Source organism: Hyla sarda, chromosome 13 (assembly GCF_029499605.1).
Source record: "Hyla sarda isolate aHylSar1 chromosome 13, aHylSar1.hap1, whole genome shotgun sequence".
Taxonomy (NCBI): Eukaryota; Metazoa; Chordata; class Amphibia; order Anura; family Hylidae; genus Hyla; species Hyla sarda.
Genome location: NC_079201.1, coordinates 46,919,527 through 46,946,212, shown reverse-complemented (window position 1 = coordinate 46,946,212; position 26,686 = coordinate 46,919,527). Strand labels below are relative to the sequence as shown.

The 26,686-nt window shown below is 42.7% G+C and overlaps 2 protein-coding genes across 9 annotated transcripts in view; one reads left to right on the top strand and one right to left on the bottom strand.

Moving 5' to 3' along the window:
• Positions 1-2,152: 2,152 nt before the first annotated feature.
• On the bottom strand, positions 2,153-26,410 carry NAT9 (N-acetyltransferase 9 (putative)). 5 transcript variants are annotated; one of them, XR_008849577.1, is made up of 7 exons: positions 26,133-26,278; positions 16,618-16,727; positions 15,171-15,308; positions 8,910-8,969; positions 8,728-8,822; positions 3,638-4,040; positions 2,153-3,559 (listed from the first exon to the last, which is right to left on the bottom strand). XR_008849577.1 is itself a non-coding variant. In XM_056550114.1 (7 exons), exons 2-7 carry the CDS (start codon positions 26,207-26,209, stop codon positions 3,873-3,875), a joined length of 648 nt encoding a protein of 215 aa, XP_056406089.1. In that variant the 5' UTR covers positions 26,210-26,213; positions 26,296-26,410; the 3' UTR covers positions 2,153-3,872. The 5 variants fall into 5 exon arrangements, 4 of the variants coding, with proteins under 4 accessions (XP_056406089.1, XP_056406090.1, XP_056406092.1 ...); XM_056550114.1 differs by adding an exon at positions 26,296-26,410 and having other exon boundaries at positions 2,153-4,040; positions 26,133-26,213; XM_056550115.1 differs by lacking the exon at positions 2,153-3,559 and adding an exon at positions 8,494-8,653 and having other exon boundaries at positions 3,904-4,040.
• The window catches only part of TMEM104 (transmembrane protein 104), a 63,190-nt gene continuing 62,906 nt past the window's right edge, over positions 26,403-26,686 (top strand). The window contains exon 1 of one of the 4 annotated variants that reach the window (XM_056550106.1): positions 26,403-26,472. The gene's annotated coding sequence lies outside the window, so the exon portion shown is untranslated. Of the gene's footprint in view, positions 26,515-26,686 lie in introns of all 4 variants that reach the window. The other 3 variants (XM_056550109.1, XM_056550107.1, XM_056550110.1) reach the window with 3 other exon arrangements.

Sequence of the window (26,686 nt, the reverse complement as noted above, 5' to 3'; positions counted from 1 at the left end):
AAGTTGAGTTTACTGTTTTTCAGTAGTAGTTTTACCTGTTTGCGATCACTTCCTACCTCTTCATTGTTATAGTACAGAACTGAGTGTATTTTATGAAGAAGCCTTATTATTCATTCCCTTCTTGAAACATGCAGGACGTTTACTCAAAGTGGTTTTATCATATAATAATGTGTTTTATCACGCTAATGTTTTTTTTCTCGCAGGACGTACTTTAGTGCCTCCTAATGTTACTGTTTTGTGTTTAACAGTTTAGCCCTTTCCCGCAAATGGACATATGTACGTCCTCAGCAGGTGAGCGCGCATCATACCCGGTGGGTCCCAGTTGACATCAGCAACCAGGACCCACGGCTAATGTTAGACATCGGCGAAACCGTGGCATCCCGATCAGCTGAGAAGACGGGGGGGGCCCGTCCTCTCAGCTGATCGGGATGCCACGGTTTCGCCGATGTCCAACATTAGCCGTGGGTCCTGGTTGCTGATGTCAACTGGGACCCAGGTCTCTTACCTTCCTTCATGCCGTCTGACCGGTGCTCCAGGCTTCCAGTCATCTTTGCCAGGCTGAAGCAATGCTCTCCTATCTAAAAGATTGCATGTTATAGTCCCCCTATGGCGACTAAATAAAGTGTAAAAAAATAAAATAAAAAAGTAAATAAATATGCTAAAAATAAACATGGGTGGTACTGCTGCGTTCGTAAATGTCAGAACTTTTAAATTATAATGTTAATTAAACCGCTCAGTCAAAGGGGCAAGCGTAAAAAAAATTCCGAAGTCCAGAAATGCGTATTTTTGATCACTTCATATACAAAAAAAATGAATAAAACGCGATATCTAAAATTGGGTATCCTGGTAACCGTATGGACCTACAGAATAAATATAAGGTTTCATTTGTACTGCAAAGTGCACTACATAGAAACGGAAGCCTCCGAAATTTTAAATGGCGTATTAATTTTATTTTTTTAAATTTTGCGCCACAAATATATATTTTTTTCTGGTTTCTCTGTAGATTCTGTGGTGAAATGATTGATGTCATTACAAAGTAAAATTGCTGGCACAAAAAACAAGCCCTCATATGGGTCTGTAGGTGGAAAATTGAAAGAGTTATGATTTTTAGAAGGTGATGAGAAAAAAAACAAAAGTGCAAAAATGGAAAATGGTCTGAGAGGGAAGGGGTTAATAATGAACCACCGCCGGTCATGTGACTGGTGACACGGTACTGTTTAAATCATGATGGTGTATATAAACAACAACAAAAAACGTGGTCTCAAAGGGCTGGAGGTGCTCAACCCCAAATGCAGTTGTGCATATATACTGGGGGAGCAGATCCTGCCCTTGTAGTCCGTTGCTGGGGGCGATCCCCAGCATAAAAATGCATACAATGGAGGATGCCTGCAGCGGACTACAAGTGCCACAATAGAATCCTACACCAGATAAACGGTGTGGATGTGTAACAATTAGAATAATACAATACAGAAATGTAGGTGCACTACTGTGGTAGATGTATACAATGACATTGGCTAATCCCTCAACACTGATGTTAAAATTGAGACATTCGCCAGTGTATCCTTATATGAAGGACACACCAGAGCCCGCACACCACCAGCAACGGACTACAAGGGCAAGATCTGCTCCCCCAGTATATATGCACAACTGCATTTGGGGTTGAGCACCTCCAGCCATTTGAGACCACGTTTTTTGTTGTGGTTTGTAAATTTATACGTGGAGGTGTGTAAACTCCATATGTTAATGCGCCTTGAACATTTTCCAGGCAGCATTAGGGTTGCACCTGTGAGGCCATGCACCTATATCAGCCAACTTGGGTGGGGCTTGTAGCCTCTCTCCCCCCTTCCATTGTATGTGTGCTTAGTCACGCTGGAGGGAACTGGGAGCAGGCTACATGTCGACCTAGTGCTGCTGTAATTGCCCACTGGCCCCTGGTTTTTGCTTATTACGCACAGGTAGGTTAGCGTTAGGTCCCGTGCCATCTGAGAAACCTTGGCGTTGGTGTGCGGGCTCTGGTGTGTCCTTAATATAAGGATACACTGGCGAATGTCTCAATTTTAACATCAGTGTTGAGGGATTAGCCAATGTCATTGTATACATCTACCACAGTAGTGCACCTACATTTCTGTATATAAAGTTTGATTGTATGTAATTTTCTCTTATCCATTTTCCTGACGAAGAATCCGCTATGGATTTGAAACATATTGTTGCATAACATGGAATAAAGTCTTTTGAGCATTATTAGAAGACTACTATGCTCTATTGAATATATGCAGAGAAGCTCCAGCAATTAGCATTCATTTTAAGTGGATTCCCTATCCTGCTTTATGCTCTAAACTTGATAACCAGTCTTGGTCCTGTAATCCTCCCATACCTTCAATTATCTTTGTCACCCTTCTCTGCACCCTCTCCAGTTCAGCCATGCCCTTCATATATACAGGTTCAAAAAATTGAACACAATATTCCACATTCCAGTGATCTGATTTATGCAAAGGCAAAACTATTTTCTTAACATAAGCCTCTATGCCTCTCCTGATACATCCCATGTCTTTGTTAGCCTTGGCAGCTAACACTAAAGTTTAATGTCCAATAATAACCCAATGTCCTTTTCAGTAGAAGTTTTACCTAATGTCCTTTTATTTAGCACATAATTGTACATGCTGTTTGTATGGCCCAAGTGCATAACCTTACATTTATCCACATTAAATTTAATTTACCATGTCTGTGCCCAAGCCTCTACTTTCCCTAGATCCCTCTGTAATATTATGTTATTCTCCTCTTTGGTGATTACCTTACCCAGTTTAGTGTCATCTCCAAATTATATTCTGTAATCCCTCTACAAAATCATAAATAAATATATTGAAAAGTGGACCTAGTACTGACCCCCTGTGGTACCCCACTTGTGAATTTCACCTAATCAGAGCAAGTTCCATTGATACCAACCCTCTGGTTCCTATCACTGAGTCAGTTACTAACCCATTTACATATATCCTCCCCTAGTCCAAGCATCCTCATTTAATGTACTAATATTTTGTGTGGCACAGTATCAAATGCCTTAGAAAAGTCCAGATATACAACATTCACAACTTGACTCCGGTCTAAACTATAATTGACCTCCTCATAGAAGCGGATCATATTAGTCTGACAGGACCGATCCCGCATAAACCCATGTTGGCAAAGGTTATTTTTTTATTAAGATATTCCAGAATAGAATCTCTCAGAAATCCCTTAAGATCTTACAGATGTTAGACTTACAGACCTATAGTTCCCAGGATCCCTTTTTGACCCCTTTTTGGTATCACATTTGCTAAGCGCTAGTCGTGTGGAACATTCCCTCTCAATATAGAATCTTTAAATATAAGGAATGTTTTAATGTTACTAAAACAGCAATGCATTTCTTGTTGGGTAAAACAGGCGAGATTTGCTGGGGCTGGAGAATTAACTTTTTTCCTTTCCCAGTTATCTGACATTGGGTTGCTTTGTGCATGCTGGGAGTATGCTTTGTGTCTGAAATTTTTCGTACTCGGGACGTCACTCGGGATGACGCACAGGTCGCCATCTGTAACAAAGTCACACATTTACAATATAAAAGATGACAACTAATTATATATCTAAGTTAAAAAAATTATATAAATACCAAAGAAGAAAGGTTGGGGTGTCGAGAGACTAGTGCAGAGGTGAGTGCGCGGCACTCAGTGGCAGCTCCAACTGGATGTCCTCAGATCCGTCAAATACAGTTGAAGTCATGCCAAGTGCAGGTGCATTGCCATATTACAAGCCCAGCGCCACTAGCTTGCTTACAGAGGATTCCCTCATCGTCACCTCCCGGGGCCTTATACTTTATCTACCCATTCAAAGTCTTGTTTATGGAGTCATCTTCTTAAACTACGTTGGAACCAACCCCCTTGATTGTGAAGATGTGATAATCTGGAAGGGCTCAGGGGTGGTGCTGTTCTACGTCTGGTCTTAGGTCTGGCTTTGGATTTTTTGCTTGCTGAGCTCTCAAATGTTGAGACGTCTACGTGCATGTCATTTTCATCCTGCAGAGCAGTAAAGAGTAATTTTTGGTGAATGGAATGACTTACAAATATTTTAGAAGTAACATATCAAATGAAGGGAAGTTGTTTTCAAACACCAGTGACCATTTAACCTCTTGACCCAGCCAATTTTCACTGTAGAACCCGGCCATTTTTTCCACATCTGACCACTGTCACTTTAAACATTGTAAGGAACCGTCCTCTGGGATTCACTCTGGGATCGTCCTGGACTACGCCACAGGATGCGTTTCTTCTCAATAAACCAGCAAACAAACGTTTATAATGCAAATCTGGTACCTTGCCAGTTTTATTAGACAGGTTGCAGGGAAAAAAATAAACAAAAAGCAGGAACAAAACAAAATCCTAGACAGTCTGGTCACTGACTAAACAGATCAGCTTGTCCTGACTAACAACTGCTGAGCTTCCCTCAGCCGGTTAAACATATGTCCCCTCAACCTTCTACTCACAATTCATGTCACTCTTTGAGCCACTCATAGCTCAGGCTGTGTACTCCTCAGCAGGCTCTGTCTCTTCCCTACAGCCCACTTGCGGTCTCCTAAGAGCCCAGATTAGACTGACTCTCCATCTTATATACACACCTCCCTTCCCCCCTGCCTCATTAATTAAGAAGCAGGTGAGAGATATTTCAGGGTGAGCCAAGGAAATACACCCTTTCCTTGCCACCTCATCACAACATTAAAGGGGTTATCCAGGAAAAAAACTTTTTTATATATATCAACTGGCTCCAGAAAGTTAAACAGATTTGTAAATTACTTCTATTAAAAAATCTTAATCCTTTCAGTACTTATGAGCTGCTGAAGTTAAGGTTGTTCTTTTCTGTCTAAGTGCTCTCTGATGACATGTGTCTCGGGAACCGCCCACTTTAGAAGCAAATCCCCATAGCAAACCTCTTCTAAACAGGGCGGTTCCCGAGACACGTGTCATCAGAGAGCACTTAGACAGAAAAGAACAACCTTAACTTCAGAAGCTCATAATCCTTTCAGTACTTAAGATTTTGTTATAGAAGTAATTTACAAATCTGTTTAACTTTCTGGACCCAGTTGATATATATTAAAAAAGTGTTTCCTGGATAACCCCTTTAATAACCCTGGGATGCTTTTACCTTTCATTCTGATTCAGAGATTGTTTTTTCGTGACATATTCTACTTTGTTAGTGGAAAAATGTTGTCGATACTTGCATCATTTCTTGGTGAAAAATTCCAAAATTTTATGAAAAAATTGAAAATTTTGAATTTATTTTTACTTTGAAGCTGTTCATACGGAAAATGAATATTCAAAATAAATTATATATTGATTCACATATACAATATGTCTACTTTATGTTTCCATCATAAAGTTGACATGTTTTTACTTTTGGAAGACAGAGGGCTTCAAAGTATAGCAACAATTTTCCAATTTTTCACAACATTTTCTAAATTGCAATTTTTCAGGGACCAGTGCTGTTTTGAAGTGGATTTGAAGGGCCTTCGTATTACAAACACCCCACAAATGATCCCATTAAAAAACTGCACCCCTCAAAGTATTCAAAATGACATTCAAAAGGTTTGTTAACCCTTTAGGTGTTTCACAGGAATAGCAGCAAATTGAAGGAGAAAATTCAGAATCTTCATTTTTTACACTGGCATGTTCTTGTAGACCCAGTTATTGAATTTTTACAAGGGGTAAAAGGAGAGAAATCTTCCTAAAATGTGTAACCCAATTTCTCTCGAGTAAGAAAATACCTCATATGTGTATGTCAAGTTTTCGGTGGACGCAGTAGAGAGCTCAGAAGGGAAGGAGCGACAGTGGGATTTTGGAGTGTGAGTTTTTCTGAAATGGTTTTTGGGGGGCATGTCACCCTATGGTGCCAGTACAGTTAAAAAAACAAAAAAAAACAAACACATGGCATACTATTTTGGAAACGACACCCCTCAAGGCACGTAACAAGGGGTCCAGTGAGCCTTAACACCCCACAGGTGTTTGACAACTTTTCCTTAAAGTTGGATGTGTAAACGATCCATTGTTCTGGCACTATGGGGGCTTTGTAAACACACCTTCAATTCCGGCCAAATTTTCTCTTCAAAAGCTCAATGGCGCTCCTTCTCTTCTGAGCATTGTAGTTCGCCCGCAGAGCACTTTACATCTACATATGGGGTATGTTCTTACTCAGAAGAAATGTGGGTATTTCTTTTTTTGCGTTTATGTCACAACAACTGTAAAATCCGCCACCCCTGTGCAAATCACCAATTTAGGCCTCAAATGCACACAGTGCACTCTCACTCCTGAGCCTTGTTGTGCGTCCGCAGAGCATTTTACGCCCCCATATGGGGTATTTCCGTACTCGGGAGAAATTGTGTTACAAATTTTGGGGGTCTTTTTTTCCTTTTAACGCTTGTGAAAATAAAAAGGTTGGGGCAACACCAGCATGTTAGTGTAAATTTTTTTTTTTTTTACACTAACAAGCTGGTGTAGCCCCCAATTTTTCCTTTTCATAAGGGGTAAAAGGAGAAAAAGCCCCCCACCCCCCCCCCCCTCAAAATTTGTAGTGCAATTTTTTCTGAGTACGGAAACACCCCATATATGGCCCTAAACTGTTTCCTTGAAATATGACAGGGCTCCGAAGTGAGATAGCTCCATGCGCATTTGAGGACTAAATTAGGGATTGCATTGGGAATCACTGGCGTAGAATACCCCTAACAGGGAGCCTCCAGCTGTTGCTAAATTCCCAGCATGCCTGGACAGTCAGTGGCTGTCCGGAAATGCTGGGAGTTGTTTTGCAACAGCTGGAGGCTCAGTTTTGGAAACCCTGCCGTATGATACGTTTTTCATTTTTATTGGGGGGGGGGGGGGGCAGTGTAAGGGGGTGTATATGTAGTGTTTTACCCTTTATTATGTGTTAGTGTAGTGTTTTTAGGATACATTCACATGGGCGGGTTAACGGACAGTGAGCAGGAGTTTGCTCTGCGGCGGGAATTTGCTGCAGCTCAAACTTGAAGCAGGAAACTCACTGTAAACCGTGTGAATGTACCCTGGGGGGGAGGGCAAACCTCCAGCTGTTAGAAAATGCTGGGAGTAGTAGTTTTGCGACAGACCTTGCCAGCTGGAAGTTGTACTTTTGCAACAGCTGAAGGCACACTGGTTGGAAAACCCTTCAGTTAGGTTCTGTTACCTAACTCAGTATTTTCCAACCAGTGTGCCTCCAGCTGTTGCACAACTACAACTCCCAGCATGGCGAGACAGCCGTTTGTGCATGCTGGGAGTTGTAGTTTTGCTAGATTTAAAAGGCCACGGTTTAGAAACCCCTGCACAGTGAACTCCAAACTGTGGCCCTCCAGATGTTGCAAAACTACAAATCCCAGCATGCCCAGACAGCAAACTGCTGTGTGGGCATGCTGGGAGCTGTAGTTTTGCAAGATCTAGAGGGTCACAGTTTAGAGACCACTGCACAGTGATCTCCAAACTGTACCCCTCTAAATCTTGCAAAACTACAAATCCCAGCATGCTCAAAAAGCTGTCTGGGCATGCTGGGAGTTGTAGTTTTTCAACATCTGGAGGGCTACAGTTTAGAGACCATTGTATAGTGGTCAAACTGTAGCCCTCCAGATGTTGCTAGGCAATAACTCTCCGGCTTCCATAGGATCGCGCACCAGGGAGCCGCATCTCATCGCCGCCCGCCGACGGTAAGTGACCTCCAGCGCTGGTCACTGCCGGTTCCCCTGCTCTGCCCGGACAACAGTCGGTGAGCAGAGTGGGTACCCGAACTTTAACTCCCTCGCCCCCGATCTGCTATTGGTGGGTCACCTCTGACCAACCAATAGCAGGGATAGGAGGGTGGCACCCCTGCCACCTCACTCCTATCCCTTCCGTGGTGTCTTGGACACCCCCGATCCCCCTTATTTTCCGGGTCACCGGAGACCCGGAATCGCCGCAGATCGCCAGTCTGAATTGACATGGAGGGGTCTCAGGAACATCCAGGCCCTCTGCAGATCAGCTGTATGCCAGTGACAGTGCTGCCATATACAGTGAAACAGTGCAGGATGCATACAGCGCCATGCATTGCGTAGTTGCGTTGGGTTGCTGTAGTAGTAAACACTGCTTGGTTTCTCTAAGTATCTTTAGACAGATACACCATATTCTCAGAACAGTACTTCCATACATAGTGGCTGCTTCACAGGCCGTGTCCCTTAAATCAAAACAAGACAAATCCAAGAAATGCAATTTTAAAACAGCACAATTTACTAGTATCTTATGTCTCACATATATAAACTCATGTATATAAGTCAGAAAGACCTTAATTTAGAGAACGGACAATACATTATGGGGAAGATTTAACATTGTGTGGCTGGGACAGCCATTACTTCTGCCATTTTTGCAGTGTTTTCGGCTTACTTGTGCAAAATTTATCAAAAAGGCGCACAGACTGATACATTTTGTGCAAAAAAAAAAAAAAAATCACCTCAGAACTTCTACAGAGCTGTAGAATGTCATTTTGTCATCTGTTTCATTTCTCTATAAGATTCCACATTTACATGAACCGAATCCAAGAGCCATTGCCTTTCTGTCTCTGTCACCCCCCAATGCAGGGTCATCTCCTGAAATATTGAGCTGTAGGACATCTGAGAGAGAGCAGAAAATATAGAATGACTTCAATTCATACATATCCACCTTACAGGCCAAAAGAAAAACTCACCTCTTTAAAGTGCAATCTATTAAATAACCGAACACTTGTTAAGTTGTCTTGTCCTATTTTAGCCTGAAATGTAGAGATTCCCAAAGTCGTAGCACCTAGGATAGAAATTAGACTTTGGCTCAACTATGTTTACCTTTAGCTTGTGACAAAAAAATAAAAAAAATAGATGTTACAGTACTCACCATAATACAGCATGAGCCGGACAGATTCTTCACCAAACCCTCTACCACGAAAACTGGGCTCTGCAGTGCCACAGAAAAGGAATGAAGACATGAAACAATAATAACTACAGGTATTGGAAAACCGCATGGCTCCACAGCACAATAAAGAAACTTATCCCTTCATAGTTACATTTAGCAACTATGTTTAGTTATATATCTTTCTAGGCAGCAACCAGTTCATTACTGAGGACCAAAAGCACCAAGTAATGTCTAATCTGTTACAAAACTATAGTGTTTTCCTAGTAAAATAAAGGCAGCATTGGTGCCAGTTTTAAAATACATTGTGCTGGTCAGGAATGTGTAATAATAACAGACTGCCTTCTATATGTATGTGCTATACCATAATGGAGAATTGCCAGAGGCAGTCTACATGCAAAAAAAAAAAAAAAAAAAAGTAACATTTTTAATTACTGACTTTTAAATTATCTACAGCTCCTGGTTAAGTGTTCTGGCATTTTTCAGCTTTATCAGAGGGACATTATATCAGAGGGTTCGATCTGCATTTGCTTTGTGTTGCCATAGTCTGTGCAGCTCAGAGGGTAGAATCTTGTTCTGAGCCTTGGGCTAATCTGTCTATCTAGAAGTGAGTGAGTCTTGCCCACTGGCTAGGAGCCTATTTGGCTTTGGTATTGATGTCCCTCCATGCTTGGAGTGTGGTGTCTAGTGTGTTCCTTGTTCTGTGTCCAGTGTGAGCAGTGCTCTTGATTTCCTGAACTGTTTATGGTAGAATACAATTTCCTGCCTTGTTTGCATTTATACTGTATATCTGTTAGTTGGTCATTAAATTCCAGTATGTTCCTGACTTGTTTCCCTACTATGTACAGTTCTGTTTGTTTTGTTGTCTTCGTCGCCAATGCACTTTAGCCGTAGGATGGGACTAGCTCCAAATTGTTCATCTGTCATTTAGGGCGGATGGGCAAGTAGAGATTTCTTAGGCTAAGTTTCTACTTTTTTTGGGGGGGGGAAAAATGCCAGTTCTGCCGCATGACGTTTTTTGGCCAATAAACGCTGCAGCCAGATGTTAGCTGTAAATCAATGAGAAATCGCAAAATTCTTATTCCACTTGGCGCTTTTCACTTTGGCGTTTTTTTTTATCCTTTTGGTGTTTTTTTCACTCTTTTTTTGGCGTTTTTCAGATCCTCGGTAATCGCAGCATGTTGGCGATTTTTTTTGTCAAAATTGTGGCGTTTTTCTCCCATAGAAGTCTATGGGAGTGAAAAACGCCAAGAAAAACGTGTGGGTTTTTACTTTGGCGTTTTTTGCAATAGGTTTTCGTTCTTTTTTGGACTTTAGCGATCCAAAAAAAGTGACGGAGATACCTTTTTTTTTTTTAACACCTTAAGGACCATGGACGTGTATACACATCCAGGCTGAATGCACATTCAGCCATTAGGACGTGTATACTCGTCCATGGCTCTCGTGGGTGCACTGGGCTGTAACACACAGCCGGGACCGAACTAAACTTCGGTCCCGGCAGTTTAACCCTTACAGCCGTGGTGGGAAGTGACCGCGGGCTGTACGTGTAATGACAGATGGAGGGAGCTCCCTCTGTCACCCTTGCAGCGCGATCGCAGGGTGCTGTGTGTGATCCCCGGCGGGCGGGGATCTGCCGCACTGCCGAGACCTAAGACAACTTCGGTCCCGGCAAATTAACCCTTACAGCCGCGAGCTGTAATGAGTTTTGACAGAGGGAGGGGGCTCACTCTGTCTCTCCTATAGCACCCTGCAACGACCGCAGGGTGCTGCTGCTTACCTGGGCAGCCGGGGGTCTTTACTAGGACCCCCAGGTCTGCCCTGGTTATTGCCTGTGAGGATGTGCCAGAGGAACATCCTCATATGCTGCCTGCTAGTGTAAAACTAGCAGGCAGCATATAGTTGCAATGCTTTGGAATACTAAGTATTACAAAGCATTAAAAAAAAAGTGTAAAAAAAATTATTAAAATATATTTAATAAATAAATATAATCAAAAATAAAAATGCATAATGTGTGGGATCACACGGCGCACATCCGCAGCATATTACGTGCTGCGGATGCCCACCAACAGTCACAATAATGAGCTCCCTGCTGCGGCTAGGTAGCTTTATGTGTCCACTCATAGCGGCGGATTTCCTGCCGGCAGTCATGAGCGGACACATTGACCTACCCAGCCACAGCAGTGACCTTGCCCTTGTGACTGCTGGGGGGCATCCACGGTGTGAAATAAGCTGCGGATGTGCTCTATGTGCCCCTACACTGCGGTCCCGTTCATACTGCGTTTCCGCAGTGTTAGAGGTATCCGTCAGCATCACGTCAAAAAGAGTGATGCTGACGTATACTGTAGCAGCTCCATCCATTTCTGAATGAGACGGGTACAGTATACACTGGCATCCCTTTTTTGACATGACGTCGGACACAGATACTGCAGAAACGCAGCATGAATGGGGACTATTCATATAATGATGCCCTGAAAGCCAAAGGGGGCTCCTCTTCTTCTTGGTCCTACCAGGCGGTCAGGCAATCAGATATGGCCTAAGTAGGGTTACTGCCCAGCCCAGGACGAACAGCGTGATAAAATATGGGCGCATTTCCTCCATTTTCCTCCGTACCAAAATGATGTTCTACAAATAAAGAATTTGTGGGGGGAAAAAAAGCTAATTTCTATTATTTCCATTGACTTTGAAATAATTCTAGCCACACAATAAGGGCTCACCGTGCTCACTTTTGCCCTAGGTGAATACTTTAGGGGGTGTAGTTTTGAAAATGGGGTCACTTCTGGGGGTGCGGTATTGTTCTGACAGTTGGAATGCTTTGCAAGATGAAGTGCGGACTATAATTTGTATAATGATATCCTGAAAGCCAAATGGTGCTCCTCTCCTTTTGGGTCCCACCGTGTGGCCATGCAATCAAATATGGTCTAAGCGGAGGTATTACCGAACACGGGACGAACAGCGTAATAAAATATGGGGCGCATTTTCTACTTTTCAGATACAATGTACAAAAATAATGCATTTGTGAAAAAAAAAGAAATTTTACATTTTTCCACTGACTTTGTATCCATTCCAGCCACACAAAAAGGACTCAAAGTACTCACTTTTGGTCTAGATGAATACTTTAGGGGGTGTAGTTTCCAAAATGGGGTTACTTGTGGGGGTGCGGTATGGTTCTGGCAGCTAAAACCCTTTGCAGGCATGAAGTGCGGCCTACAATCCATTCGGCCTAAAATGATGCCCTGAAAGCCAAATGGCGCTCCTCTCCTTCTGGGTTCTACCACGCCGCCAAGGAACCAAATATGGCCTAAGTGGGGGGTATTTCCAAACACGGGCCGAGTAGCTTAATAAAATATAGGATGCATTTCTTGCAATATCAGAAGTGATGTACAAAAAATATGTCCCACAAATTATACATTTGTGAAAAAATGAAAATTTCGAATTTTTAACACTGACTTTGTAATAATTCCTGCCAAAAAACTATAGTGTTAAAATACTCACTTGTACCCCCTAACGAATACCTTGAGGGGTCTAGTTTTTAAAATGGGGTCATTTGGGGGAGTGTTCCTATGTTCTACCACCTTCAAACTTCTGCAAACCTTGCATAGCACATAAAAAAAGATGTACTTTTCAAAATTTCATGTAAAATTGTTAGGCTTCTAATTAATTTAAAATGTTAATTAAAAACAAAAAAATGCTGTCAAAATAAAGTTGACATCTGAAAGTATAAGTTTCGTAAACTGTTTGGTCAGTAAGTATAAATATATGCAACCTATTAGTGTTAAAATAGCAAAAAATCATAATTTTTTAAAAAAATGTCATGATTTTGGCTTACTTTTACTATGTACATGAAGGACAACTTGTGACAAAAAAAAATGTCAGAATTATCGTGATTGGCAAAACTTTACCAGAGTTATTCTCTAATAAAGACAGACATCCCCCATTTGAAAAAACAGGCCTGGTCTTTCAGGGGCGTACAGGTTTACTTGTGCTGGTCCTTAAGGGGTCCATAACATTTTGTAGGGTACCATTAAAAAATAAAAATAAAAATAAACGAAATGTTTCTTTTTTATACCAACATTTTTATTACTTTTTAAACAGGGATCAATTTATGTGGGTGGGCGGGGACCTAATAAAAATGTAGTGTGCGTGTTTTTCAGTTTTTTTCTTTATTTTATTTTATTTTTAACATTTTATTTAGGTAGTACTACTACTCCCAGCATGGAACACACTGTTCCATGATGGGAGTAGTAGTGCCTGTACTAATTGACAGATTGCCCATTGCGATCCTCCTGTATAATGTATAGATGCGGCCAGGCGCTTTTCTATGGTCCCCTGTACTGACGTATATATATACACCTATTCATATTTCCCGCAGAGAGCTGTGATTGGCCAGATGGTTCCAGCCAATCACAGCTCTCTGTGGGATATATGAATATGTGTATATATACGGCAGTGCAGGGGACCATAGAAGAGAGGCCGCATCTATACATTATACAGGAGGATCACAGCGGGTGTCAGTGGTGACATCCACTGTGATCTTTCCTTAACTGCAGGTACTACTACTCCCAACATAAATAAAAATTTTGTTATAAAATATATACATTTAGTTTAATAAAAAAATTTCCATCACTGCTGCATCCTTTTTTGTGTGTAATTTCCACACAAACGAAAAAAAACGCAAGAAAATGCAGGAAATTGCACTAGATGCAGGAAATTGCACTGGCGTTTTTTCCATGCGTTTCTTTTCTACCCAAAACATGCAGCACAAAAAAAAAAAAAAAAAAACAAGTAGAAACTTAGCCTTAGGGACAGCTTAGGGCTCACGTTTCCCTGTCCCCTGTTCATGACACCGGAGGACCCCTTTAACTCCTTAACGGCCACGGTCGTAAATGTACATCGTTATGCGGTGGTACTTAACGCACCAGGATGTACATTTACATCCTGTACATGATGCCAGCACAGGAGCGGTGCTCGCATCAAGCCCTCATATTGGTCTATGGATGAAAATATAAAAGAGTTATGATGTTTAGAAGGCTAGGAGAAAAAAATCTAAAATGAAAAAATAAAATTTGCCTGTTCCTTAAGGGATAAATGAAAATGTAATACATAAATGTTTTAACAAAACAATGACCAGAATCACAGAGTCAAGACAACACAGAAAAGGTATTGGGATAACATTGTTAATGTCCCTGAATGGCCCAGCTACAGCCCTGACCTGAACCCAATCAATCATCTCTGGAAGGACCTGAGAACGGCACCCACCGACAGTCCCACACCAACCTTTCAGAGCTTGTGAGGATCTGCAGAGGGAATATCCGTTTTCGCACATCGCCATGTGCTTCTTCCGGCCTTTCGGAGGCCGGAAGAAGCACACGGCTGTGTGCGAAAATGGCCATTAGCCTCTGAATGCCACCCTGCCACACAGAATTCTTGTGTCGTGACAAGCTACGAGGACGGTGAGTGCAAGCTACTATTTCTACCTAGATACATAATTTATGTATGTATATATTGTTACTTGAATAAAAAATAAATGTGCTTTTAGGCCCAGGTGGACATGCCCTTAGTGCTGTCTGATATTTATGTTTGTTAAGTCCATCCCAGATAAGTCCACTTATGTTAGATGAAACACGCTGAGAAAGGAATTAGGTATTAGGTCATTATGTGTGGAAGTGTTGACCCAGTTATTTTGCTTGCCATTTTTTGTATTGTGGCCCATTTATAAGATTCATATGTATATGTAGCCTATCAGTGCCATTGTTAAAAGTTACATTTTAGACTTCTTTCAATTATACCATTTCTGTGATAATTCATTAGTCTTCATTGTTAAAAATCTTCAGTAATTTCATTGGGACTACAACACGCAAACAAATTTACAGAAACAGCCCCAAATGAGTATTCCTTATCCACCCTACTTTATAGTTGGCATTGTGCCTTTTTGGCAGGAAACATTTTCCAGACATTTATCAAAACTAGATTGGTCTGTGAGACTGCTGGAGGTTGGAGCACAATTCATCATTCCATAGCGGACAGCTGTTTCAGCTGACCTAATGGCAGTTCACTTTAGACTTCTTCGGTCAGCACTTGGCATTGGTGATCTTGACATCTGCTCTGCCACAGAAATACTATCCATGAAGCTCATGACAAAACAGTGCTGACGCTGCCTCCAGAGGCAGTCTGGAATCTAGTTGTGAGGGTTAGCTTTCCCCATACATCTGGTGATATAGCGTACACACAGCCATACAACACAATTACCTGCAATCATGATCTCTATCTCTGCTAATAATGGGTTTCCAGGGTCAACCAAGAAGAGGTTGACATCTCCCACCATACACTGATCTTCAGGACATCCTTGATCCCACTGTATTCTATCCAGTATGATGAAGGTACACTCTAAAAAGTAAAGAGAGATTATACTGCAATGTCAGATTACAAAAGTTGATATGTTAACCACTTCAAGATAAAGTTCCCTTTCAGGAGCAAACAGATCTAAAATCTAAATTTTCTCAGTTGATCAGTTATTCGGCATATTGTCATTTTCATATTAGTCATTACATTTTATGCTATCAGGGGAAAATGTAAAAAAAAAATATTCCATAATTGAAAAAAAATAATAACAATAACTAAATATATATATATTTTTTTAAACATTGTGTTTTCCCCCCTAAGGTCAATTAAATACAGTTCCAATAAAATACAGCCCCCTAACGCATATTGCAAGTTAATCTGGGATGAGGTTACAGGAATAGGCTGGCTGTCTAAAACATGCCAAAAGTTTATTTTTTAGATAACAGTAATGCTTTAAAGCTAGGTTCACACATATTGGGGGACATTTATTAATATTTGCCTGTGTCCTGCCGTTCACAGCCTGTTTTTGGCTTACTTTTGAGCCAAATTTATCAAAACGGTGCAGTCTTTGATAAATTTTGCACAAATGTAAAATCACTTTAGATTGTAGGATGTCACTTTTCTAAGACAAGCCAGAGGTGGTATGAATTTTAATATTTTTTTTTTTTTTTTTTTTTTTTTTTAAGTTTGCACTTTATTTTCTCGCCTTTATAATAAAATATGCAGTTAAAGGGGTCCTCCGGTAGAATAATAATAATTATTTTTTTTTTAAATCAACTGGTGCCAGAAACAGATTTGTAAACAACTTCTAAGAAAATCTTAATCCTTAGTACTTATTAGCTGCTGAATACTACAGAGGAAATTATTTTCTTTTTGGAACACAGTGCTCTCTGCTGACATCACGAACACTCCCGTAGGCTTGCATTGAGGGGCGGAGCGTGACGTCACACGGGGGCGCAGGCGTGACGTCACACGCCGCCCGCCCTGTGGTCGCCCGTAATCAGACCCGGAGCAAACACGCTCCGGGGACTGATTACAAATGGGGTGCCGCGTGCAAGATCACGGGGGTCCCCAGCGGCGGGACTCCCGCGGTCAGGCATCTTATCCCCTATCCTTTGGATAGGGGATAAGATGTCTAAGCACCGGAGTACCCCTTTAAAGTTGTTTTCCGAACACATTTGTGTTTATCTTGGACCCTTAAGTAACATTTTAAGGTACGAGTATAAAACACAAATATATGCTCGGTAACTTACCCAAACGTAGTCACTAGCTAACTATGCTTAGGCCATTAAAAGACACAATCGTTGGGTGAATGCACCCTAATAAGGGATCAAGCCCAAGGCCTGGAACTTACTGTCATTATCTTCTCTCCAGCTGTGCTGCATGTCATATTCCTGGTCCAGAGTCAATGGCTCAGAAGCAGTCAGTTTTTGTAGCTCTTCTGACTTCATCCATTGATGATACCTGGGAGCACAACATGTAAAATTATAGTTTCACAGGAAAAGAGTGGCATGATTGTGGAATTAGACAATCTGCAGGTGAGACAGGTACAAAATTATGGCTTCTTACTCATACACAAAGTGGTATTAGAGCTATCCTAGGCTTTACTTACAAATACACATCTAAAAAAAATTTAATAAAAGGGAACACTAAGATAACATATCCTAGATCTGAATTAATGAACTAATCGTATGAAATACTTTAGTCTTTACATACCGTATATACTCGAGTATAAGCCAACCCAAATATAAGCCGAGGCCCCTAATTTCACCCCAAAAACCCAGGAAAAGTTATTGGCTCGACTATAAGCCTAGGGTAGGAAATACATCATCCCCCCCATGTCAACATCCCCCCTGTAACCATCCAGAACCCCGTCATAATCACCCTCCATCATCATTCCCCCCCCCACCCCTCTTCATCACCCCCTGTCAATCCCTTCATCAGTGGTCTTCAACCTGCGGACTTCCAGATGTTGCAAAACTATAACTCCCAGCATGCCCGGACAGCCATCGGCTGTCCGGGCATGCTGGGAGTTGTAGTTTTGAAACATCTGGAGGTCCGCAGGTTGAAGACCACTGCGGCCTTCGTCATCATCCAGACCCCCCTTTAGTTTTCCACTCACCTCCCCTCGGTGTAAGCCAAGTTTTTCAGCACGATTTTTCATGCTGAAAACGCCCCCCTCGGCTTATACTCGAGTGAACTCTCCACCTGTCAATCCCTTCTCAGTGGTCTCCAACCTGCGGACCTCCAGATGTTGCAAAACTACAACTCCCAGCATGCCCGGACAGGCGATGTCCTGTCAGCTGTTCACTGCGGCGGTCCTGAACAGCTCCACTGAGCTAACTGGTAGTGTATTCTCCCATATTGTATCCCATATAAGTTGGATGTCGTATATCTGGATTTTTCCAAAGCATTTGATACGGTTCCACATAAAAGGTTGGTGCACAAAATGAGAGGGATTGGGCAGGGGGAAAATGTGTGTAAGTGGGTAAGTAACTGGCTGAGTGATAGGAAACATAGGGTGGTTATTTATGGTACTTATTCTGATTGGGTGACTGTTACTAGTGGGGTACCACAGGGGTCAGTCTTCGGTCCTGTTCTATTTAATATATTCATTAATGACCTTGTAGAGGGGTTGAATAGTAAAGTAGCAATCTTTGCATATGATACTAAACTCTGTAAAGTGGTAAACACTATAGAGGACAGTGCACTGTCACAAATGGATCTGGATAGGTTGGAGGCTTGGGCTGGGAAGTGGCAGATGAGGTTCAACACTGATAAATGTAAGGTAATGCATATGGGGAAGAAAAATCCGGGCTGGGATTATGTATTAAATGGGAGAACACTTGGGACGACTGACATGGAAAAGGACTTGGGAGTCTTCGTTAATAGTAAATTTATCTGTAGAGACCAGTGTCGAGCAGCTGCTGCCAAGGCAAATAAAATCATGGGGTGCATCAATAGGGGTATAGATGCCCACGACAAGGAAATAATTCTACTGCTGTACAAATCACTAGTCAGACCACACATAGAATACTGTGTACAGTACTGGACACCAGTGTACAAGAAAGATATAGTGGAGCTGGAGAGGGTAATATGGGGAATGGGAGGACTACAGTACGCAGAAAGATTATCAGAATTAGGGTTATTTAGTTTAGAAAAAAGAAGGCTTAGGGGAGACCTAATAACTATGTATAAATATATCAGGGACTGTACAGAGATCTCTCCCATGATCTATTCATACCCAGGACTGTATCAATAACAAGGGGGCATCCTCTACGTCTAGAGGAAAGAAGGTTTCTACACCAGCACAGACGGGTTCTTTACTGTAAGAGCAGTGAGACTATGGAACTCTCTGCCAGAGGAGGCGGTCATGGTGAACTCTGTAAAAGAGTTCAAAAAGGGTCTGGATGCATTTTTGGAGAGTAATAACATTGCTGGTTATGTATACTGGATTTATAGGGACAGAAGGTTGATCCAGGGATTTATTCTGACTGCCATATTTGGAGTCAAGAAGGAATTTTTACCTCTAGTATGAGTTTTTTTTTGCCTTCCTCTGAATCAACTAAGTAGGGACTCATTAGGGTTATAGGTTGAACTTGATGGACTATGGTCTTATTTCAACCTTATGAACTATGTTACTATATTAGACGTCGCAATCAAATTTGATTGCGACGTTTAAAGGGTTAATACTGGACATAAGCCCGATCGGCGATGTCAGGTATTAGTCGTGGGTCCTGGTTGCTGATAGCAACCGGGAACCCTGCAGATACGAAGTAAGATCAGCTTCTGAGCGTGCTTCACAGATCGGGAGCCGGCCACGGACGTAAATATACGTCCGTGGTCGTTAAGGGGTTAAAACAAGTCAAAATGAGGCTCAGTAGTGTGTGTAGTCTCTACGTGCTCGTATGACCTCCCTACAACGCCTGGGCACGCTCCTGATGAGGTGGCGGATATTCTCCTGAGGGATGTCCTCCCAGATCTGGACTAAAGCATCCACCAACTCCTGGACAGTCTGTGGTCCAGTGGTTGGTAGATGGAGCGAGACAAGATATCCCAGATGTGCTCAATCAAATTTAGGTCTGGGGAACAGGCGGGCCAGTCCATAGCATTAATGCCTTCCTCTTGCAGGAACTGCTGACACACTCCAGACACATGAGGTCTAGCATCAGGAGTAACCCAGGGCCAACCTCACCAGCATATGGTCTCACAAGGGGTCTGAGGGTCTCATTTTGGTACCTAATGGCAGTCAGGCTACCTCTGGCAAGCACATGGAGGGCTGTGCGGCCCCCCAAAGAAATGCCACCCCCACCATTACTGACCCACCGTCAAACCGGTCATGCTGGAGGATGTTGCAGGCAGCAGAACGTTCTCCATGGCATCTCCAGACTGTCATATGTGCTCAGTGTGAACCTGCTTTCATCTGTGAAGAGCACAGGGAGCCAGTGGCAAATTTGCCAATCTTGGTGTTCTCTGGCAAATGTCAAACATCCTGCACCGTGTTGAGCTGTAAGCAAAACCCCCATCTGTGGATGTCGGGCCCTCATAGAGTCTGTTTCTGACCATTTTAGTGGACACATGAACATTTGTGGCCTGCTGGAGGTCATTTTGCAGGGCTCTAGCAGTGCTCCTCCTTGCACAAAGGTGGATGTAGCGATCCTGCTGTTGGGTTGTTGCCTTCCTACGGCCTCCTCAACGTCTCCTGATGTACTAGCCTGTCTCCTGGTAGCACCTCCATACTCTGGACACTACACTGACCGACACAGCAAACCTTCTTGCCACAGCAGGCATTTATGTGCCATCCTGGATGAGCTGCACTACCTGAGCCCCTTGTGTGGGTTGTAGACTCAGTCCCATGCTACCACTAGAGTGAAAGCACTGCCAGCATTCAAAAGTGACCAAAACATCAGCCAGGAAGCATAGGAACTGAGAAGTGGTCTGTGGTCATCACCTGCAGAACCACTCCTTTATTGGGAGTGTCTTGCTAATTGCCTATTTTCACCTGTTGTCTGTTTCATTTGCACAACAGCATGCGAAATGGATTGTCAATCATTGTTGCTTCCTGAGTGGACAGTGTAATTTCACAGAAGTGCGATTGACTTGGAGTTACATTGTGTTTGTTTAAGTCTTCCCTTTATTTTTTTGAGCAGTTTAAGTCTTTGTTTGCATGTATGAATGGACCAATGTTCTCCATGTTCTAGACATGAGCTTCTATAACAGGGATACTCAACTGGCGGACCAGATCCGGACCGCGGCGCCAGTCATGCGGACCGCCCGCTGCTCTTCCCTTATCCATTTGTATAGGTGTCTTAAGACATCGATACAAATGAATAGCTGCGGCCGCAGCAAAGGAACACTGTGCTCCTTGCCGGGTGCTTTTCCTGTGATGCAGGCGGCGCAATTAGCGCTGCCTGCATCATCTGCTCTGGCCAGGCCTGACTAGGAGAGGCCAGAGCAGCGGAGCAGCGCGGGACCTGGAATGGGAGCCTACGCTGTCTGGTAAGCAGTCATTCGCCCACCTGTGACTCTCCAGTTGTTACAGAAGAACTCCCATCATGACCGTCTGTCTGTGCATGATGGGAGTTGTAGTTTGCAGCAGCTTATGCAGTTTATGTGGTGGCACAGTGACTTCATTTATTCTGGGTGGCATTTATTCTGGGGGGGCACGGTGGCATCATTCATTGCTTTATCGTACAATTAGTCGGTACATGGTACAGTGTTTATTAAAATTATATTTGGGGACATATTGTGTGGCAGTACTACACCAGGGATATAGCGCGTGTGGCAGTACTATACCAGGGATATCCTGTGTGTGGCAGTACTATACCTGGGATATAGTGTGTGGGAGTACTATACCTGGGATATCCTGTGTGGCAGTACTATACCTGGGATATCCTGTGTGGGAGTACTATACCAGGGGCATACCAAGTGGCCGAAATATACTAGGGGCACAGTGTAAGACCTGGAGCACAGCGTGCGGCAGTATTCTATTCAGGGGGCACAGCGTGCGGCAGTATTCTATTCAGGGGGCACAGCGTGCGGCAGTATTCTATTCAGGGGGCACAGCGTGCGGCAGTATTCTATTCAGGGGGCACAGCGTGCGGCAGTATTCTATTCAGGGGGCACAGCGTGCGGCAGTATTCTATTCAGGGGGCACAGCGTGCGGCAGTATTCTATTCAGGGGGCACAGCGTGCGGCAGTATTCTATTCAGGGGGCACAGCGTGCGGCAGTATTCTATTCAGGGGGCACAGCGTGCGGCAGTATTCTATTCAGGGGGCACTGCGTGCGGCAGTATTCTATTCAGGGGGCACAGCGTGCGGCAGTATTATATTCAGGGGGCACAGCGTGCGGCAGTATTATATTCAAGGGTATAGTCTCTGGCAGACTTCAGAAAATACAGGAAACAGTACATTAACCTCCTCGTTTTACCTATTTCCTTCATGGCACTGCGACCACTAGGTGTGAATCAGGCCTCAGTGCTTTGCTCGGACGTTTACCAGTGGCAGACCTGGATAAGAAGTGGACCCTCACTAAGAATAGTTCAGTACCCCTGTTCTATAATATCACGCTTATTAACCATTTACATGTCTACTATGCTTCATAATTAGATTAGCACAGGATAATTCTTCCCTTTCACACTGAATCAAACAGATTAACATAATCTAGTCTGCGGAAACAGACAAAAATTTTGAATTATATCATAATGTATCCAATTTTTTTATATTATAGTTTCTAGAGATTGGAGAGGTGCATGTGGGACTACAGGTTATTGCCGGAACTGCTATGCAATGGATCGATAATATGTGGCAGAACCAAACAATTATTTATAGGGATTTATATTGGGAATTCTAGTTTACCCTGTAACCCATTAAGGACTGGACCAATTTTCATATTCATGTTTTAGTTTTTTCCTCCTTGCATTTTAGGAGCTGTAAGTGTCTTCTGCCTCATCCAAATAGCTACCGGTATATTATTGTGGGACCAATTGTAATAATACTCTTCATTTTTCCCCCCAAGAAAATATAGATGCTGCTGATAACATTAACTAGAGCATTTAAAATGGGTAAAAACTGTTATCCAGGATTAGAAACACAAACCCTGTCCTCAAATTGTGTGTGGTATGTCAGCTCAGTTCTATTGAAGTGAATACAGCCAAGCTGTAATACCACACCCAACCTGAGGATAGATGGGGTGCAGTTGTTGGAAGAAATTTGTCTTTTTCTATTCCTGGTTAACCTGTTTTGGCATTAGGGTTCACTCTGTAACAGCTACTAATTGTGACTGTTAGTTGCTTAAAGAGTAACTGTCACCAAACTAAACTTTGAAAATATTGTTCCTTATGTTATTATAAGACACTTTGCCATTTACTTGCTGTTAAAATTCTCAACCTTTATGTTTTTAATGTGAATGAAAAAACGGCCACAAGGTGGCTCTGTTCACAAACAGTTAATTTGGTCTCCACCTGGACTTACAGAAGTTCAAACTCAGGAAGTGCGTGTGGGGCATGGCAGGTCACAGCTCTCACAGGCTTCAGTGACATCACGCCCGCTGAGGAACGCCCACTTTCTCCTGCCAGGAGCTCGCACAATGTGAGCAAGTGGAAAGGTATGATCCAGAGCTTTTTTAAGTTTGGAATTTTTTTTTTTTTAGGGCAGGAGGGGTGTTAGTCATAGTTAGTGAATATAATCTGAGTTAGTTTTTTTTAGATAATATGGTTTGATGACAAGTACTCTTTAAAGCAGCTGCTGGGTATGGAGATAGCTCAGCTCTCTATATTTTCTTAAAGCGTTAATGTCATTAATATAAACATCTGACATGTCATCCAGACATGTCAAAAATTTACATTGCACCAGATCTTAGTCAGAAGACCTGCTGCGATTGTAAGTTAGAGCTGGCTGAAGTGCGTGGCAATACACTTTACTACTAGCTCGCCACCAGATATAACAGGAGCTGCAATCACGGTTAAGTACCAGCAGCCCTGGATTCATTCATGTAAACACAAAAAGATGCACATGGGCGCTACCCTGTGTGAATACCTCCCAAACAACAAAAGGTGAAACCAATACCTTGAACTACTGACAGGTTGTGGTTGGGCATGTAGGGCACAGAACACAAAGCACAATGGCGGTTACAGGAATATAGCAGCTGCTGCTCCTCCCTTAACGCGCAAAAGCGCAAACAATAAACTCCAAAAATTCCTCCTCCTAAAGACAAGGGATTGTCAGGGGCGCTGCCAGGTAGATCTGGATACTTTATTAAAAACGTACAATGCGTTTCAGAATTGGATTGGTTCCTTCATCAGGTTGGACTTCTCGCCGGTTGTACCTGATGGAGGAACCAATCCAGTTCTGAAACGCGTTGTATGTTTTTAATAAAGTATCCAGATCTACCTGGAAGCGCCCTTGTCTTCTGGAAGAGGAATATTTGGACTCACCAATGGGCAGCCAAAACTTTACTCTAATGGTGGATATTAGCAATAATGTCCTCCATTTACTTTATAGATGCCATGATCAATGCTGATCACAGCATCTGAAGAATCACAATGATGTGTCAGTGGATTTGGTAAATATATATAGGTAAGATAGGAGAGCGCTGATCGCCCCCCCCCCCCCCCCCCCCCACACTAGAGGGTGTGCTTTGTAGCCCCCTTGTGTGATGGGTTCCTCAGTTTGTTTGGGGTTTTTATTTGCTTTTAAATGTATTGTCCTGGATATTTTTGTATTATGACATAAGATTTACATTTGTATACATAACTTTTTATCATTCCTTGTGCTATTAATTATTGCAATAGGTTTCTGCTTTTTCTCTTTTATATTAGTTGTATTGTAAGCCATGTTTTATGGTAAAATGAAAGGTGTCATTGTGGCTATGAGTGGCGCTGTGCCTTAAAGGGTACCTCTCATCAAATAAACTTTTCATATATTTTAGATTAATGACTGTTGAATAACTTTCCAATAGCATGTTAAGGAAAAATATGCTTCTTTCTATTGTATTTTCCCCGATCAGTCCTGTCAGCAAGCATTTCTGACTCATGCTGGAGTCCTAAACACTCAGAGCTGCCAGCCTGCTTTGTTTACAGCCAAACAGGCTGTGAACAAAGCAGGCTGGCAGCTCTGAGTGTTCTCCTTTGTGAACAAAGCAGACTGGCAGCTCGTAGTGTTTAGGACTCCAACATAAGTCTGAAATGCTTGCTGCCAGGACTGGTAGGGAGACCCCTAGTGGTCATTTCTTCAAAGTGGAAAATTAACCCCTTAAGGACTCAGAGTTTTTCCGTTTTTGCACTTTCATTTTTTCCTTCTTACCTTTTAAAAATCATAACCCTTTCAATTTTCCACCTAAAAATCCATATTATGGCTTATTTTTTGCATCACCAATTCTACTTTGCAGTAACATTAGTCATTTTACCCAAAAATGCAGGGCGAAACGGAAAAAAAAATCATTGTGCGACAAAATCGAAGAAAAAAAAACCCATTTTGTAACTTTTGGGGACTTCCGTTTCTATGCAGTGCATATTTCGGTAAAAATGACACCTTATCATTATCCTGTAGGTCCATACGGTTAAAATGATACCCTACTTATATAGGTTTGATTTTGTCGCACTTCTGGAAAAAATCATAGCTACATGCAGGAAAATGTATACGTTTAAAAATGTCTTCTGACCCCTATAACTTTTTTATTTTTCCACGTACAGGACGGTATGAGGACTCATTTTTTGCGCCGTGATCTGAAGTTTTTATCGGTATGATTTTTGTTTTGATCGGACTTTTTGATCACTTTTTATTCATTTTTTAATGGTATAAAAAGTGACCAAAATGAGCTTTTTTGGATTTTGGAATTTTTTTGCACGTACGCCATTGACCGTGCGGTGTAATTAATGATATATTTTTATAGTTTGGACATTTATGCACGCGGCGATACCACATATGTTTATTTTTATTTATTTTTTACACTGTTTTATTTTTTTATGGGAAAAGGGGGGGTGATTCAAACTTTTATTAGGGAAGGGGTTAAATGACCTTTATTAATACTTTTTTTTTACATTTTTTTTGTAGTGTTATAGGTCCCATAGGGACCTATAACACTGCACACACTGATCTCTCATCCTGATCACAGGCGTGTATTAACACGTCTGTGATCAGTGTTATCGGCGCTTGACTGCTCCTGCCTGGATCTCAGGCACGGAGCAGTCATTCGCCGATCGGACACCGAGGAGGCAGGTAGGGGCCCTCCCAGTGTCCTGTCAGCTGTCAGATTTCATCGCGGCGGTCCCGAACAGCCCGACTGAGCAGCCGGATCACTTTCACTTTTGCTTTAGAAGCGGCGGCCAGCTTTGACCGCCGCTTCTAAAGGGTTAATACCGCACATCGCCGTGATCGGCGATGTGTGGTATTAGCCGTGGGTCCCGGCCGTTGATGAGCGCCGGGACCGACGTGATATGATGCGGGATCGCGGCGCGATCCCGCTTCATATCGCGGGAGCCGGCGCAGGACGTAAATATACGCCCTGCATCGTTAAGGGGTTAAATAGAAAGAAGCAAATTTTTTTAATAACATGCAATTGTAAAGTTATTCTGCATACATTAATCTATACTATATCAAAAGTTTTTTTTTGATGAGAGGTACCCATTAATATAGAACAGACCCTAATCTTCTAATGCAGGGTTTCCCAAACAGGGCGCCTCCTCCAGCTGTTGCAACACTACATCTCCCAGCATGCTAGGAATTGTAGTTTTGCAACAGCTGGAGGCACCCTGGTTGCGAAACACTGTTGTAATGTCAGGGAAGCCTCACTGCTTCCTGCTGGTACTTTGTTGTGACATTGCAGACGGTGTTCATCCTTTATTACACCAAGCTCCACAGCACCGGTACCTGGGCACATGGTGAGGTTCATACGGGACTAGCAGCACCCTGTGCCCCTTCAGCACTGTGTCTTCGTTCACACGCATGGCTCTGTAAGGCACAACAACAATGTGTCGTCAATAACCATGACATCACACACAGAAACATTGCGTCAACCGCTCACGCTTCTCACCTGACTTCGTCACCTTTACGCCCCGCCCACTTCCTTACTTCCTCCCGACACACAAGCTCGGAAGCGTTCGGACTTCTAGCGTGTGATGACGTGGCACATGCTTATTTGCTGAGTCCGCACGTGATCTGCTGGCAAGCCACACGTGATTTATACACCCGGAACACGGCAAGAGCAGCGGTAACTAGGGGCAACGGAGTCCTAAAGGACTGGGGAGAGCGGGTAATTGGCAGCGGGGTGGTAAGGTTAATGGATGGGCAATATCTGAAATGTGTCTGTGTGGGGCTTGTATTTCTGGCGTCATTTGTCTTGGCATTAGGAGAGCAGGGTGCTGTGATGACACGTAGTAGTGTTATCTGTAGGTCAGTGTTTCCCAACCAGCTGTTTTGCCAAC